General features: G+C 41.3%; 1 protein-coding gene across 6 annotated transcripts in view; it reads right to left on the reverse strand.

Moving 5' to 3' along the window:
• Positions 1-3,006: 3,006 nt before the first annotated feature.
• The window catches only part of LOC124234281 (ATP-sensitive inward rectifier potassium channel 15), a 45,615-nt gene continuing 31,936 nt past the window's right edge, over positions 3,007-16,685 (reverse strand). For 5 of the 6 annotated variants that reach the window (XM_046651545.1, XM_046651548.1, XM_046651543.1 and 2 more), the window contains exons 2-3: positions 9,593-9,693; positions 3,007-7,247 (exon numbers count right to left, since the gene is read on the reverse strand). In XM_046651545.1, the coding sequence (XP_046507501.1) occupies positions 6,100-7,227 (1,128 nt within the window). In that variant the 5' untranslated portion in view covers positions 7,228-7,247; positions 9,593-9,693 and the 3' untranslated portion in view covers positions 3,007-6,099. Of the gene's footprint in view, positions 7,248-9,592; positions 9,694-10,177; positions 10,516-16,685 lie in introns of those variants that run through there. The other variant, XM_046651542.1, reaches the window with a different exon arrangement.

Below are 16,685 nucleotides of genomic sequence, written 5' to 3' on the forward strand. Positions count from 1 at the left end.
TTGCGGCACAGGATAGCAATCAGATGCAGTGCTATATATAGCAAGAGAGCGGTGTGATGGAGACTGGTAAGCGTACCCGGCCAGGATTTACAAGTAGTGGGACTGCTTGCTTGTAAACCCTGCCTGTCCTTTGGGAGTTTGCTCTCCGTGACATTCCCGTGAATTTCACGAAGCGGTCTGGTCTTTCGGAGTGGGTTCTTTTGGAATGGAGATGTCTGTTTACCAAAGCATTCTTTTTGTAACTTACAATTCCATGACACTCTACAGAAATAATTCTTCAAAAATAGATCCAAGTTGGATGTTATCCTGCTGTTTAATACTCTGTGTCAGCACACAAACACGGCTTCCTCTTGCGATCTGGAAGTTTGTTTTTGTAAAAAGTCCCTGATGCAGTCATACTTCCTGCAGTGATTTGATTTAATTTAACATCCTTAATCTTAAGATTTGATTTACAGAGGAAAGATAGTTAAATTACAGGGGATGAAAAAAATCATTCCTTTGAACTCCCCTCCAATCACCTTCTTGGAAGTTCTTTACTTTTTCTGTAATATTAAGGATATTTGCAATAGTAACAATTATTATTATTATTGCCAGGTGGTCACAGTTCTTAGCTCAGAGTCAACAACTTCTGATTTTTCTCTTTTTTTTTAGGGAATAGGTATTCTACCATCAATTGTGGTAGCTCCCTTGGAGTCTAATTGTGAGTGGCTTCTATCTTTTTTAACTTGGATAATGTTGAGGGGTGAAATTGCGTATCTTAAAGGAGTGGGAAGGCATGGGTACTAGATAAGATTTGGCCTTGAATGAAGATAAGATCATAGCTAAGTACCACATCATGAGGTAGGAGCTACTAAACAAAGAAAACGTGGTGATGGACTCAGAGGTTGACTCTTTCAATCTGGCTTTGCCCATCTGGCATTGGAGGAATACGAAAGCCGTTGGCCTGATTCTCGCACAGGAGGTTGGGACTCAGGGCTCCTGAACACCGTGTGGAGGAAGACTTTGAGCCCATCCTTCCAGGCCTGTCCTTGCTAGATAAGCTCAAAGAGGGTGCTGCCCCACACTGCACAGAATATATCAAAGGCCCCCTGTGTTTGGCTGAAATTTGCTTTGACTAATTGGGCAAGCCAGGAAAACATCTTCTTGGAATATCCCCTTTCTCTCCAACCAGCTGTATGAAAAGCGCAGCTTCCAAAATGAAGGGACATTAACTTGTTGTTCTTCTAGAGCTGGGCATGGTTTGGGATCATGTGAATACTCTCTGTAGAGTTGTCATATTTAGAAAATAAATATACAAGACATCCAGTTAAGTTTGAAGTTTTTTTCCAATTGCCTGTGCAATTTTGTAATTTGAACAAAATGAATGTGAGACATTTAGGGCATCTTAATAAAGTCCATACAGGATGCAGGACAAAAATCGCTAAATACAAGACATGTCTTGCATACACAGCATGGTTGGCATTCTTAACTCATGTTATATTCAGAGTTATATGGTGTATACTTACCTATATGGCATCTTTGGCTTTTATACTCATGTATTAATTATATCCTTTGACGTCAACAGTCAATTCTCGTAATTTTATTAGGAATTAACCACAAATCCCAATCAACAGCTTTTTCTTGGTCTTCTATTTTCACACACCAGCAACATACCAATTGAAAAATAAAACTTCCTGTCCCCAATTTTTGGGCATCTAAATGTCCACAAATTACTAATTTGCATTGGTTATTTTTAACCCGCAAGATGATTTGACTTGGTAGAATGGATAGCAAAGATGAAGAGCAGTGAATCAAGCATGTGTAAAGCTGAAAGGCAACTGAGGGCAACAGAAGAACTGACAGAAGATGAAGACAAAATGGAATGGCTGTAGCTTTATTTCTGCCTCATGTTTCTTCTTCATTAAGCACTTAGTGGAAAAGCTCTGGAAAAAACTTGAACTTAATCCGTCGGTGTTTCTTAAAGGCTATCAAAATTGCTTCTTCTGGGAATCCGGAAGAATATGATGACACAGGCTGTTGTAATGTAAGACTGAATGACCAATTTTTTCCGACATTCTTTTCCACTGGTAGAAATCCCTTTAGGTGAAAGTCTAGTCGACCAACTATTAGCTTTTATTTTTTACACTTTTCTCACTGCCTACTTTACTCTGAAAACGTTGCTTCAGATTCCTTTTTCAAAAAGATCAAAACAATATAACGTTAATAAAAATGGAGTTTACTGACAAATTGTAATGCCTAAAGAAGTTAAATAACTCTTTTATTCTTTAAAATCCCAGTTAAGTTCTAATCATACCATCTCATTGCAAATTCTCACTCTAGAGACTACAACGCTGTTCCAAAGACAATTCCCTCTGAGAGCAGATACCATTCCTTGCTGTCCACGGGCCCAAGGATTGCTTGGCAGCTCATTTTGATTGAAAATAAACTGAAATTCACAAAGGGTAAAATGTATGCAGTTAATCAATTTAAACTGAAATGTTAAGCTTTAGACTTTCAAGCGTAAGTCTTCCCAGGGGAAGAAATTAAGTGCATCTTGGACCTCTTCAGAGTCAAATCCTGCAACCTGAGTGCACACTACAGAACTTGAGGATCAAGACTTGAAATGAGAACATGTTTCATTTAAAAAAAAATCCCATCCCAGAAAGCTATGAAAAAATAACCTGTATTCAAAACTAGTTATTTCAAATGTTTAACAGGCAGAGAAAAGTCTAGCAAGAATGAAAACCAAAACTGAAGGACTGGAAGTCTTCATTGCACCCCAAGGTCAAATGTCTGACCCTTTGACCCTAGTGACAAAACACAGAACCAAGCCCAAAGGTGAGGAGGAAGCTTCACTGAGCTACCAACATAATACCTAGGGCGTTCTTCACTCTTCTGTCCTCTTTCCTTTTCTCCAGATGATACATGAGCACTGAGCACCCAAGCCAGGAAGAAAGAATCATACTGGAGCAGAAGGGTCATTTTTTTAGCTAACTTACATCTTGATAGTATCACAATCACGGTCCATTAAAATTCAAAATTTAATTCAAAGAAAACTCAAACAAAACAGTTGTTTAAATTCACCTAAATATGCGGTCTACTCATTCATGGCATTTTTCACTTCTGACCGGTTATTTTAGATTTCTGGAGTCTCGTCTCTCTGCTGTAACTTCCCCGTGAGCGGGAAGGGAATCCATGTGTGCCTCCATCTCCACCCCAAAGGCAGCTCATTATGAGAATCAGTGAATGAGCCTTTGCTCTGCTGTCTGGGGCCATTGGCTACTAGGTACTATGTAAATAGAATATATTTTATTACTGAAATACAACACGGCTTGCAGATTACTCTGATTTGCTGCCATTTACTTTGTGGTTTCTCAAATGGAACACAACATTTTTGAATGGTCTCAGTGAGAAGTGTTGATGCATTGGAAATGTTTCAAAATGCAAAAGTCTTTTTGGGTCAAAACACTCCATCGGTTTGACTACTTCTTAGTTGGATGTTGAGCAGAAATCTGTTTCAATCAGAAGACTGTCCAGATACAGTCAAATAAGTTTGCCCCTGAATCGTTTGTTAGCATGCTAACAAAAGAGTATTTTGTACAAAGGAATAATAAGTAAGTGTGGCTGGAAAATGCTAGTTTCAAACCAGACGCAACTTGAGAGCTATGTATTAAATATTATGTTATAATATGATTTATTGACTTGTGCAAGTCATATTTATTTTGTGTGTAGTGCAAAAGATCAGATGATGAAGTCTTCCAAATTTGGCTGAAATAGATATACTAAACGAACATACAGAAAGATTTCTCAATCTCAATCTGATGTACATGATTGTTCAGTATACAATATAAGTATGCAAGCTTCCTAATCTTGATCACATTCAAATTAGCATTGATGTAAATACTGTGAAAAGAATTTAATAGTGCAACAGAAAAACTGTAAACATGCCTATGGCATTATTTTCCTATTGATTATACCATAATATACAGTAAAAAAAAAACCACATAGTACAACTCAAAGAGCTAATATCTAACTATACTAATGTAATTTTTTGGGAGAATTAATATCTAAAACAACTAGCCATGAAATTAACAGAAGAATAAAAAAAAAAACTTCCTGAATAATTAAAGGCAAAAAGCCTCTTGTGCACTGAGATTGTTTCTTAAACCTTTACAACTTTACCTCCCTTATTCGGACATTTGCATTAGATGTTCAGCCACACTTTCTGTTTAATGGAAGGACATTTGAAAATGTGGTGACACCAAGATATGACCAGTATGCTGTGATCCACATCACCATTTCACTGATAATCTGAATCCAGTTTACCTTCCCCATTTTCTCTGAGTCCCCAAATTCCCATTCTTATAGAATCAAATACACATGAGCATATTTGTCAAGGACTTGCTCTCTCTTTTATTTATTTTTCCTTTCTGTTGAGGAAGATTAGCCCTAAGCTGACATCTGTGCCAATCTTCCTTGGGTTGCCAAGTGGAGTGTGCTGAACTTAACTATGACACCATGAGGCCAGCTCCAAGGACTTGCTCTCTTAATTGCAAATGACTTTCACTGATCATTTCCACAATTATACCTGAAAATGCAGTGTGTGTGTGCACATGTGTGCATATATGTGGGCTCACACATATGTCCATGCATCTTCCTGAGTGAATATGCAAATCTGTCCTGGTTTGAATGAAATGAGAATTCACCTTTCTACCTTTAGCCAATCCTAGCCCAATTATTCTCTGCCCCCCACAGAAACGCAGGATACCAGCCCCGCAAATTCTGCCAGAAGCACAATGTTCCCTCTGTAACACTGAGTTGTATGAGATTTATTTAAATACTGAGGGCATTTTTTACATGTTACCAGAGTATCAAACTTCATTCCTGCTTCAAGGAGTCCTCTGCTCGTGAATTCCTTATCCCAAGCCCCTCCTCTTCCTCCTGGCCCCGTCCAACATTACAGACTTCAGCATCTGCGCAAATTTCTTGGATTGTTGCGCAGCTCAATTTTTCTCTTGTGCAAACTATAACCAAGAGCCATGTTCTTAGCATAAGTAAGACAAACGTCATTCTCAAGAGTTTTCATTTGCTCTTGGAATTTCAATGGCACTTCCTTTGTGGACAAAAGCATTTTAACAGATAAGGAATGAGTGGCTCAAAGGACTATTGATCCAAAATAATGAACTGAAGAGAGAAGGACAGGTCTGGAGGCCATTTGGACAGGGGCCCCACAGAGCCCCATGGCTTCAGAAAGTTACTTTGAAAACATCGTCTGGAGCAGAGCTTTTCAAACTTTCATGTGTACACAAACTACTTGGGGGTCTTGTTAAGAGACAGACTCTTATGCCCTAAGTCCAGGTGGGGCCTGACACTCTACATCACTAATAACCTCCTAGCCGGTACTGATGCTGCTGGTCTGTGGACCACATTTCGAATAGAAAGTGGCTACGACATTCCAACAAAAAAATTAGTGTGAACAATAGCATCAGCTCCATTTGTATGTGTTTTCACAATTGTTAATTCCTGATAGGATTAATTTCACTCCATACAAGTAAATCCACTGAAGAGAGGTGAAAATGGAATAATAACATTTTATGAGTACAGATTCCTCCTGCCCCTTCTTAGGTGTTACCGGATAGCTACCATTATACATAACATTTTCTTTGACAAGAAAAGGAGTGTGTTTTAGAGCGATGATATTAATGAATACTGAACCACATTTTAACTCTTGACCATATTATCTTTGATACTTGAATTGAACAAACACCTGCTATCCTTGTATAGAAATGCCGTTCCTTTCAATGTCAGCATCATTAAATGTCTGTCCATCCAGCAGGACATTTTTTCAATTGCTCTACACCAAGTTCTTTGAAATGTAGCCCCACTTTAGAAAATCTGAATTTTGAGAGTTTGCTTCAGACAAAGCATTTAAAAGGAAGCCTCTCAAACATGGAAATGCTTGTTTAGCCACCAGATCAAAGGAAAAGATCAAGTTTGTAGCCTGTGAGGTTTTTTGAGAGTGCGTCCACACAGTTTTGCTTTCACAGCGACCTTTGCTTTTGGAGTGAGCTCAGATGTGGAAACAGCTCTCAGAGTTAAACAGCAGTGACACCACTGCCGTCAGACGTTGCTCTGCTGTAACAAAAGGGTCCTCAGTTCTCTTTCCCTCTGGTCCTCCTGCCTGTACTTCTCCTCAAGTTTCTGCTTCTCAGCATCTGCGCAATAAAAGGTGCAGTCCGGGCTCTTCCGGATCTGTTCGAACTGACTGAAGTCAGCCACATACTTTCCGGTTTTGGAGAGAGAAACCACAGGCACAAACTCAAAACCCCAGTAGATCTCTTCTGGGATGTATGATGTGCGGCTCTGGCAGACGGCGCTGGTGGATTCCACAGTGGCGTTCAGGAGGACCACCAGTTCGAACTCCTTCTCCTTCAGGTTCTGCGGTGTGAGATCTCTCAGGGGGCTCGTCTCGTCCAGCACGTGGTAGAAGGTCATGGGCAAAATGAGGAAGGGGCTCTCCGAAGAAGAGTCCACGTGGAATTTGACGGTGGCTTGGTTCAGGAGGATCCGCTCCCCCTCCTTGGTGACGTGGGTCTGGAGGAGCTTCCCGGAGAGCTGGCACTGAATCAGGAGACTCTTCCTCATGTTGGCCACCTGGATCACCAAGCACAGCTTCCCGTTCTGCTTGGTGATGACAGCACAGTGGCTGAACTTGATGGTCTCTGCCCGCTTTTTGGGTCTGGCGATTTTTGCCAGGAAGGTGCCCGTGATGAAGATCTCAATCAAGGTCGTGATGACCAACTGAGCGACCAACAGGAAAATGGCATGAGGACATTCCTCCGTGATGGAGCGAACTCCATAGCCAATGGTTGTCTGGGATTCCAGGGAAAAGAGAAATGCGCCTGTGAGAGAGTCCACTTTCATGATGCAGGGGGTGTGATTTGAAATACGCTCACTGGGTTCTAAGTCCCCGTGAATAAATGCAATGGCATAATAGATTACTCCAAACAGGAACCAGGTCATCACAAAGGTGGCTGCAAAGAGGGTGAGCTTGTACCTCCACTTCATGTCGATCACGGTCGTCCACAAGTCTTGAAGGTAGAGTAAGTAGATGCCATCCACCTTGTCGATTCTCACGTTGCTGTGTCCACTCTTGGACATGACTCGGGGCCTGTTGGTCTTGAGTCCAGCTCCAGCAGTGTGCTTCACCAGAGGAGCACTGGACATGTTGATGTGCATGGCGTCCATCGTCAGGCTCTTGGGACCACCTGAGGAAATGACGAAGAAAGATGTTCCATTACGGTCACACGTGGTGGAACGCCCAGAAATTAGAAATAGGATAATTCTGTGAAACAAGTGAGAGTATATGGACGTACACTAGAAGGGAGAATTCTGAAGGCAAGACATCAATTTGTACTTGAGGAAGAGAGTAGGGTAGAGCAAGGAGCATAGAATTTGGAGACAAGAAAACGTGGGTTAAATGCTGACTCTTCGATTTATTTACTGTGTGAGCCTCAGCAAGCTATTTAACCTCTCTGGACCTCAGCTCACTCATCTTTAAAATTGGAATAAAGCCTACTTCTCAGGGGTTTTGTGATGGTTAAATTAGATAATGGCTATAAAGTGCCAAAACAGAGCCTCACACTAAAAAAATAATGCTAATCTTCTCTCTGTGATATTACAGTCATACGCATCTACCCCACAGGGTATTATGAATATTTATGTATATTCAACTATCATGGATTTCCAATTATAAAAAATTTAAAAATAAATTGACCTAGCATAGGGTCAGTACCAACATAACTAAAATGTACCATCAATAAGATAGTTCTTAATATAATGATGGATAATATTAATACAGATTTTTAAAACTTAGGCAGCATTAATACAATTTTTAAAACCGTACCCTTATTTTTTTTATTAATGTTATGATAGATTACAACCTTGTGAGATTTCAGTTGTACATTATTGTTAGTCATGTTGTGGGTATAAAACCATACCCTTTTACATGACATTCCCTATAACAGCAATTCATTTTTTCCCCTCATCCAATGAATAATTTAGAATCCATGACCTCTCCTAGTTCTTAATTACAATAGAAAAGACTAAATTATCAAACAACCGAAAAAAACCACAGAGTGAATAATTAAGTTTTATTAATGGCTTGATCCATATGCCGGTTATTCTTAGAAAAGTGTTATCAATATACCATGTTGGGTATGACATTTAGATGTGCCACAGAAATTCCGCTTTACTTCTTTAGAACGAAGCAGAGCCAGCATAGGAATCAATTCTAAAGAGCTAACAAACAAGTAAATAAGTAGCAGAACAGACCTCCCCAGAAGTCCAGGCTCCTACATGAAGCCCCAGGGGTCACTCTGCCCGGTACTAATGACAGGAACAAGCTGGGTGTGAGGCCACACAGCATCTTACAGTACCTGCTTGGTGACTGAGATAAATTACCCCTACCTCCCTTGAAAAAGATAATGTGAGTGATTACCGGGTTACCCCACCTGGTTGGAGTGTTTTTTGCCACCTCATTAGTATTTTAAGGATTAAAAAATTCCCCTCTTTTAAAAAGGAACTGGTATCCTCTGGTCTGTAATTCATGCAATGATCTTCGCTGTTAGAGCAGCGTTATCTCAACAGAAGTTTAGCAAGTAATCCTCTGGGTGAACCCCTTCAAGGAAACTGAAACTGTACCCATCAGAGGCTACACTGTTGAGGATGCAGTGGATCTGTTGGGCTTTTTCATTTTCCTGTTACATTATTCAGAGTGTATCCTTTTCTGAACACCTCTTGAGATGATTTTTTTTTTCTTAGAAAGTCACTTTTTCATTTTCATTGCAAAGAAGGGCCATAGGTTATGCAGAATTTATTTTACTGGTTGAAGCCTATTCCTCTTATTTTGGGATTGATTTGGAAGAAAAATACAGAATATAATTGATGAGCATGGGCTCTATCAGACCCTCTGCAGCATCTCTCAGTAGCCAAGAGGAAAGCGACCACAACGAAAGTTTGGAAACAAAGCGCCATGCTGGCATGCTGAAATGCACAGCCAAGCCCAGAACGCCAGCCCCGCTACAGACAAACGGAGCTTCTGTACAAGTAGCTGCATGCACTTTTTTTTGGTAAAGAAACTGCTAGGGGAAAGTGCATGCCATTCAATCCACTGAAATAAAAACAGAGGCTTAAGTTTTCAAATGTGAGTGATACACCAGTGTCCTGTGGGCCCAAGCAAAGCTCCAAGCTCAGCCGTCTGCCAGATTCTGGAAAACTTGGCCCTGTTTATATGAAGGAAGTGCCATGAAGCTTCTGTTTTCACCTCTTTCAAAGGGGCAACAGGCCAAGCTTGGGATGAGCTCGATCTTTTTTCTCTTTCTGCTGAAAGCTTTTTTGCTGCATTTCTGCGTATCTCATATCTCGTGTTAGAGATAATGAGACCCATAGCTATCAGAGGTTGGTGGTCATAAATGGGAGAAGGGGACATAGAGCCTTGGGGTGGGGAGTTTAGCATCTCTCTGTGGAAAAGAGGGTCTGGCGGACGGTGCTCAAAGGGGAAACACCTGCTCCCTCCCTCTCAACACCCTGTGCCCTCAGAACTGTTTACTACCTGGTCACTCACTCAGCAGGTCAGAAGGCGTCTTCTTCAAGGCAGGTGGGACGTCCTCGCTCCCCTTCACCCACCTGGCTACCATGGGATTCTGCTACTGCCTGAAAGAAAGAGGGACACGTGGAGTTCACAGCTGTTTACTAAGACACTAACCCAGTGAAACTGACCCTTACTGATTTCTCCACGGGCTGGGGCCGGAGCAGTCACCTTCCAATCCCTGGCAATCTGGCACGGTGCCCGGAATTGAGTAAAGCCTCAAGGAGTGTTTTAAGAATGAAATTGAAGCCCCAACCACAGCCCTCACAGGAGAACCCACCTCTCTGAAGGGAGCTCAATGGTAGAACACCCTGGAAAGAGTGGGTTAACTCACCCCCATTGAAACCCACTCTCAACTGACCGTCAGGCAGGGAGGCAGGAAGGGGAAGTGCAGAGGAAGTAAACAGTGAGAATTGGAAGGGAAGAGTCTAGAATATTTTTACCGCCTGTGGAAATGCATTATTACTGTTGAGTCATAGAACATTCGGGTTGAAAAGATCGTCAGAACCAGGGCATTTGACACACATTTTTCAAACAAGGAGACCAGACCTGGGAGGTTGGTGACTTGTCTTCACCACAGGGATGCTTCATGGCAGAAAAAATGAGGTCCAAAGTCGTTGGAAGTTAGACCAGAGTTCTTGTCAGTACCCCGTGAATCCCTCTCAAACCTGCAAAGTTTAATGTAATCTGCTCTAAATTCAAGAGGTTCTTTTGCATCCTACTTTTCTCATGTGCGTCTTCCTAAGCCAAATATCTATCTCCCCACGTTTGTACCTGCCTCACACGCAGAGGCACACATTCACTTCACACTTCTTTTCTGATCCACCCATTATTGTAAATAATTACTCATTTATCCTTTAAATAGTCCCAATTATTAACCTGTATAACCTCTTGTACACGGGATTCTTCCAGTGTTCACAGTATGTTTGGCAAACGACTTTGTCCCCTTCTCTATGTCAAGATCCAGCATCTCCTTCTTTGCACCCATCAATTTACAAGTATGCTTTATCATTTGCACTTCATTATATGCTCTTAATTTATACTATTTTATTTCTCAGCAGACTTCGTTCATCAAATGTACTTCACTGTTGACACACTCTCATAATTTGATGTGACTACTTTAGTTTTTTTTTCCTTGGCGATTCTGCAATTTACCTGGTTTAACTTCTAAAATGTTAAGGGACAATAAGGGTTTCCCAAAAGTTAAGGGTGGAAAGAATGATAAAATATATTCTCCTCTAATGTTCCTTCTTCTAAATCCTCAAATAAGCGATATTCCATACAAACCATTAGTAGTTTTCCTCAGTCTCTAGAAATTGTATTTATCTCTCCAGTTTTCATTATCTTGTTCCAACATGTGGGGTGGAACTGTAATTCTTAGAATGGAGATATCTTTATTGAAGTTGAGACCTTGAAACTGTTGAATGGGGAGGTCAATGTTACTCTCTCGTTCTTCAAACCAATAATGTATATACATGGTGTGAAGTCATTTACTGCTTATGCTGCGTAGCATTTGCTTTATGGAGATAAAGAAAAGGAAACAAACACATTTTTGAAACAGAAGTCAACGGTAGGCACATTGGAAAAGATACTTAGCTATGTGAAGAACTACACTTCCAGCATTGAGGACGAAGCAGTGAGAATGGAAAAAAACGGAAGGGGAATTCCCATCCCCATCCTCAGGGAAGAAAAAAACTCTATCAAAGAAAGGGGATCTTATAAGAATGGATGATCAAAGAAATCAACCACAGTGAGCTGGAACACGCTGTCCTGTCAGAGAGAAATCAACCTGTAAATGGCCAGAAAGCCACTGACCAATTAGAAGAAATACATATGCAAATAATAAGCAAGAGCAGAGTCAGAATAGAGCCAGAAGTGGTCCAAAGTGGGCAAGATGCAGATAAATAATAACAATGGCAAATGTAAAATAAAGATTCAGATATTTAACAGTAATAATAAAGCTTCAGATCAATAATAACCATAATCAATGTCATAAATAGATAACACTACATCGCTATGTACCAGCCATTCTTCTGAGTACTTTCGATGTGTGAACTTAACCTCATGCCAACCCTGCGAGGCAAGTGCCATCATTATCCCATGAGGAGGAAACTGAGGCACAGAAAGGTCAAATGACTCCCCCAAGTTCCCATCAGCTGGCATGTGGTGGTAGTGTCCCTGTGAAGCTCCTGTGCCCATGCTACCACCCTGAAAAAAGTGCTCAAGCTTTAGCTGCATCAGGACCACCTGGATGACTCGGGTTTCTGATTCAGTAGGTATGAGGCAGAGCCCAAGAATCTGCATGTCTGACAAGTTCCCGGGGGATGCTGACACTCCAGGAACGCACACTGAGAACCACTGCACCAGGGTACACAAGCTGAATGATATCGCCAGCTCGTCCCCCTTTATGAACATCCTTATCCCCTCACTTTCCCTTCCGAATTCTAAAGTGACACTACTGCGTGCCCAGGCATTGAGAACGTCTCTTTACTAATTTTTAGAAATGGCCAATCTCCGCCATCCTTATAGATGAATGCCACCTACCCTGTGGCCCAAGGCTAACTATTAATGTTTTAAAGCAGCAATATATGGCGAACTTAATCAAACTATAACACACAGTTTATATTTATTATATACATGTTATATTATATAAATATTGTTATAGAACATGTAAACATTATATATTATAAAATTTATATTAGAAAAGATTTACAGAAAATAGACAGATATTATAATATAGCATTTATATTATGTTAAATATATATTATAAAATAATATCAGTAATTCTAGTAGAAATATTAGCCAAAATTAAAGTACAGAGACGTCTTTAATTCCCATAATAGACTTTCCTCCATCACTTTCACTAGCCAACCTGTGTTTATGTGATCTCTCTCTTTTTCTAATTCTCAGAAATGGGATCTTCCAGGTAACTGTCATGTGATGCTTTGTTAGGAAAAAGAAGACAGTTTAAGAATGACTTCTTTCCTCCTAATTAATACAACACTGAGACCTTCTAAAAACGTAGAGTTCTGTTGATTCAAATTTTGAAGTTTTTAATTTGCCCAACCTGGGAAAAACATCTGTGTTCCATGGTGGGCTAACAAAATATAGGCGCCTGCAGAAAAATAACTCATAAAAAAATGGGGAGGCAGCAGCACCCAGAACCCAGAGTTTCTCAACCAGGCCGCAAGTGACGTCATCCTATGTGACTTCAAATGGGGTGGGGAGGCATGGAAGGATGACACCCAAATGAAAACAGAACTTCGGATTTCCAGACTAAAATGAGGGCTTGAGGGCATCTGACTTTAACGTTCTGGCAAAGCAGCTTCCTGTTTGTAAGAAAACTTGCTTAAAAAGCTTTCTTGGACGTCAACTATTTCTGACAAAACAATTTTTTGATGATCTCCCTCTTTGCTATGAACCCAAAATATCTGGATTAAATTTCACTTTAAGGATATACAGGGTTAAATATTAAGCAGAAAAAGAAATGCTTGACAAGAATGTACTTGGGGTTCACTGAACTCAAAAGGCTTAAAATATTGAAAATAAAATCAGTGAGGCTCAGCTAGCCTCTCTCTGGATCCTGTGACTCTGGTCACATGAGCACCGGGACCTTCGGCTTTGGCCTTGTGCCACGTTCCTCCCTGCTCCTTAAAGCAGTAAAAGATTCACTTCATTGGCTGGTCTGAGTGTTCCTAATCCACTTCTGGACCCCAGGAATGTGAGCTGAGGACACGGATGGCTTTGCCCAGGTGGCCTCATAAATGCACGTGTTCACTGAAAAAGAACACGGTGGACAAAGTTAACTCTCAGAAGATGCCAAAGGGTGGCTGTTTGGTTCTTCTCTGCTAGAGAAATTACTCTTTCCTTCTGCAAACCCGTTTATTTTTTCCTCAGGCCATTGAGGAAGGACAACTTCTTGGAGGCTGTGGGATTGGTCTTTCTTCTCCATGAGAAGCATAAGGATCTGAAGGGACGCACTAGTTGAGATTACGGCAGATTCATAAGTTAGCTTCCTCTGTCTTGATGACCTATGTTTTGAAGATACAAATTTGGAAGCTGATTGGTAGAGCTGTGGCAATTTTTGGTTGTTGTGGTTGATTGTTTATTACTCCCAGTTCTTTGCTATCCCTCTCTGCTGGGTCCATCTGTGGAAAATCCTTCCCTGGGGTCGTCCCTGTTGGGGAATGTGCTTTCACTCTTTTGGGTCGGATGTGGGCGTATGATTTGCCGATGGAATGTGAACTGCAGTGACTCATGCCACACCTGAACAGAAGCGTGAGACTCATGGCACAATCTTGCATGAGTCTCAGATTGGTTGTTCCTTCTTCTGGGGATTGGGAAGAGGGACACAATTGGAGCTGAGCTACAGCTGAACCAAAGCCAACTCGTAACATGGATGGGAAAAAACTCTTATTGCCGTAAGCCTCTGAATACTTGGAGTTGTTTGTTACTGAGGCAAAACCTAGTGAAAGCCTGACCACAGAGACACCCCCTACTACACACTTTTGTATTTTAGGATTACACGCCTGACCTAAAAGGTAGTGCACTTAAAGGAAACGTGTAAAGTCCTGAAATATCCCTAATGTAAACTCTGAATGTTGCTCTGTGACTACACACTGAATAGAAAAGGAAATCCAAATCCAAGAAGCTTCCAATAGGAAGAAAGATTTGCCTGACCTGTAAAGACAACACAGAAAAGGTGGATAGTTCTTCTCATTAAATTACTTCTAAATCAATATTTAAATTTATCATGACAAGACAACTTTTCAGGGCAAGATATAAGGGCCTCAGATACTATCGCTGTACTATTCATTGGAGCGAGAAGCCCTTAGTTAGGGATCTGGTGGCCTCATGATGTGTGATGACAGACACCTGGGGCATCCCTGGGCACCATTATCATTATATCATTGATAGCTTTCATTTGGAAAGGGGGGACTTAAAAGGGACATTTCATTTCAAATTTGAAGCAATTACAGACAGTATTTTATTTATTTCTTCTCCCTACCTTGTGAAGAAAGTATTGTCTCGATTTTCTAAATGGAGAAACTAAGCTTAGAGCGGTTATATAATTCACACGTGTTCACAAAGTTCATACACGGAGGACGTCATTGACAAACCTGAGCTGTCTCCACAGCCATCCTCCTGTCTAACCACCGTGCACCTCTGACATCAAAAGTAGCTCACAGAGAGATCTCTTCTCGCGATGCAGCATAAAATCAGTTCCTGCTCGTTACATGTTAGTACCCATCATAGAATAAATAGTTATAATTGATTGACTGTTTATCCTGTTCCAGACCTTATATCAGGTGCCATATATTAATTTAATTCTCACATAGATTCTGTAAAACGTGCTACTATTATTTCTATATTCCAGGTAAGGAAACTGTGATACAGCACAAGGTCTGTTGGAGTCTGTGGTCCACGCTTTGCGTCTCTATAACACTAGTTCTTGAACTTCAGTGAGCATCAGAATCATCTGGAGGTCTTGAAATTCGCATGCCTGGGCCCCATCCAAGGGTTTCTGATTCAGTAGGTCTAGAGTGGAGCCTGAGAATCTGCATTTCTAATAAGTTCCCAGGTCATGGTGACGCTGCTCGTCTTGAGGCCACACTTTGAGAACACTATCTACACTATTCACCACTTAATGAGTTATGTAGAATACCTGGGAAAATCACAAGCACATAAATCGAGTATCTAAAAGTTTAGTCTCCTTATTTTCAAACAAAGGAATGGGCCTTTTGGTGTGTGAAGGAAGAGGAAGCCAATGGGGTTCCATATATAAATATGGCAGCCGTCTGCAGAGTTTTCAGTTAGATAGAAGGACTGTCCTAAGGGATAAAAGTTCAGGTATAATGTCTTGGGGGAAAAATTGAGAATTTCTGGGAAAAGGAAAGCAATCAGTTAAAACTTGCTTTGAGATCTCTTCCTTGGATAATGGGTATCACCTTAGAGTAACTTTCAGGGTTTGCTGGGTAAGAATGCCAGAGGCCTGAGGAGAGATCCTGGATTCTGGGGCAAGAGAGCTAAAGTTGGAGGGTCTTAGGGGTCCCCTAGCTCAGCCTTCCCCCAAGTGTGTAGTACAGGCATTCCACAGATAAAGGGTCTTTTGGTCAGACAATTTGGGGAAGCTTTTCCTACTGACCCTCCAAACACTCCACAGCCTGCACCCATTGGAGATTCACAGTGTACATTTGTATACTACAGGGTCTGAGAAGTCCCACAGCAAAGAAACCTGCTTAACTCTATATATCTGGTGTTTGTCTGGCATTTGGGGACACTTTGAGGAGTGCCAATCTGGAATAAACTCTGCACTTTACATCTGGGAAAAAGAGGATCAAAAAGGTGGAGTGAACGGTCGGCCTGGTGGCGTAGCAGTTAAGTGCGCATGTTCCGCTTCGGCGGCCCGGGGTCCACCAGTTTGGAACCCGGGTGTGGACATGGCATTGCTCATCAAGCCATGCTGTGGCAGGCGTCCCACATATAAAGCAGAAGAAGATGGGCACGGATGTTAGCTCAGGGCAAGTCTTCCTCAGCAAAAAGAGGGGGATTGGCAGATGTTAGCTCAGGGCTGATCTTCCTCAAAACAAAACAAAAGAAAAAAGATGGAGTGATGGGGTGGGGTTAGGGCTAGAAGAAAGGCTTTATGATCCTTAGTCCATTTGATGGGCAGGTATCTCTCTGTTGTCATGAAATTTCTTGAGATGAGCTATCCATCTCACTGGATACTGAAGACAGGGTAGTGTAGAAGAGGAAGCCCCCCCCCCTCCCCAACACACACACACACACACAACTACAGCGTCAGCATCACTTGGGTGTTCATTAGAAATACCAATATTCTGGTCCCACAACTGAGCTGTTGAATCAGAATTTCTGTGGGTGCTGCCCAGTAACCTATGTCTTACAAAGCACTCACTTCCCAAAGGACTATGTGTCTAGAGTTTGTCAGTGATGGTTGGAGAACTGGCAAGGTCGTTCTTTCGTCCCAATGCACATTAGAAAAGCAACAAGTTCTCCTTCAAAGACAAGTCCCACATTTTGCATTGCATGTGAGCAT

Source organism: Equus quagga, unplaced genomic scaffold (genome assembly GCF_021613505.1).
Source record: "Equus quagga isolate Etosha38 unplaced genomic scaffold, UCLA_HA_Equagga_1.0 73442_RagTag, whole genome shotgun sequence".
Taxonomy (NCBI): Eukaryota; Metazoa; Chordata; class Mammalia; order Perissodactyla; family Equidae; genus Equus; species Equus quagga.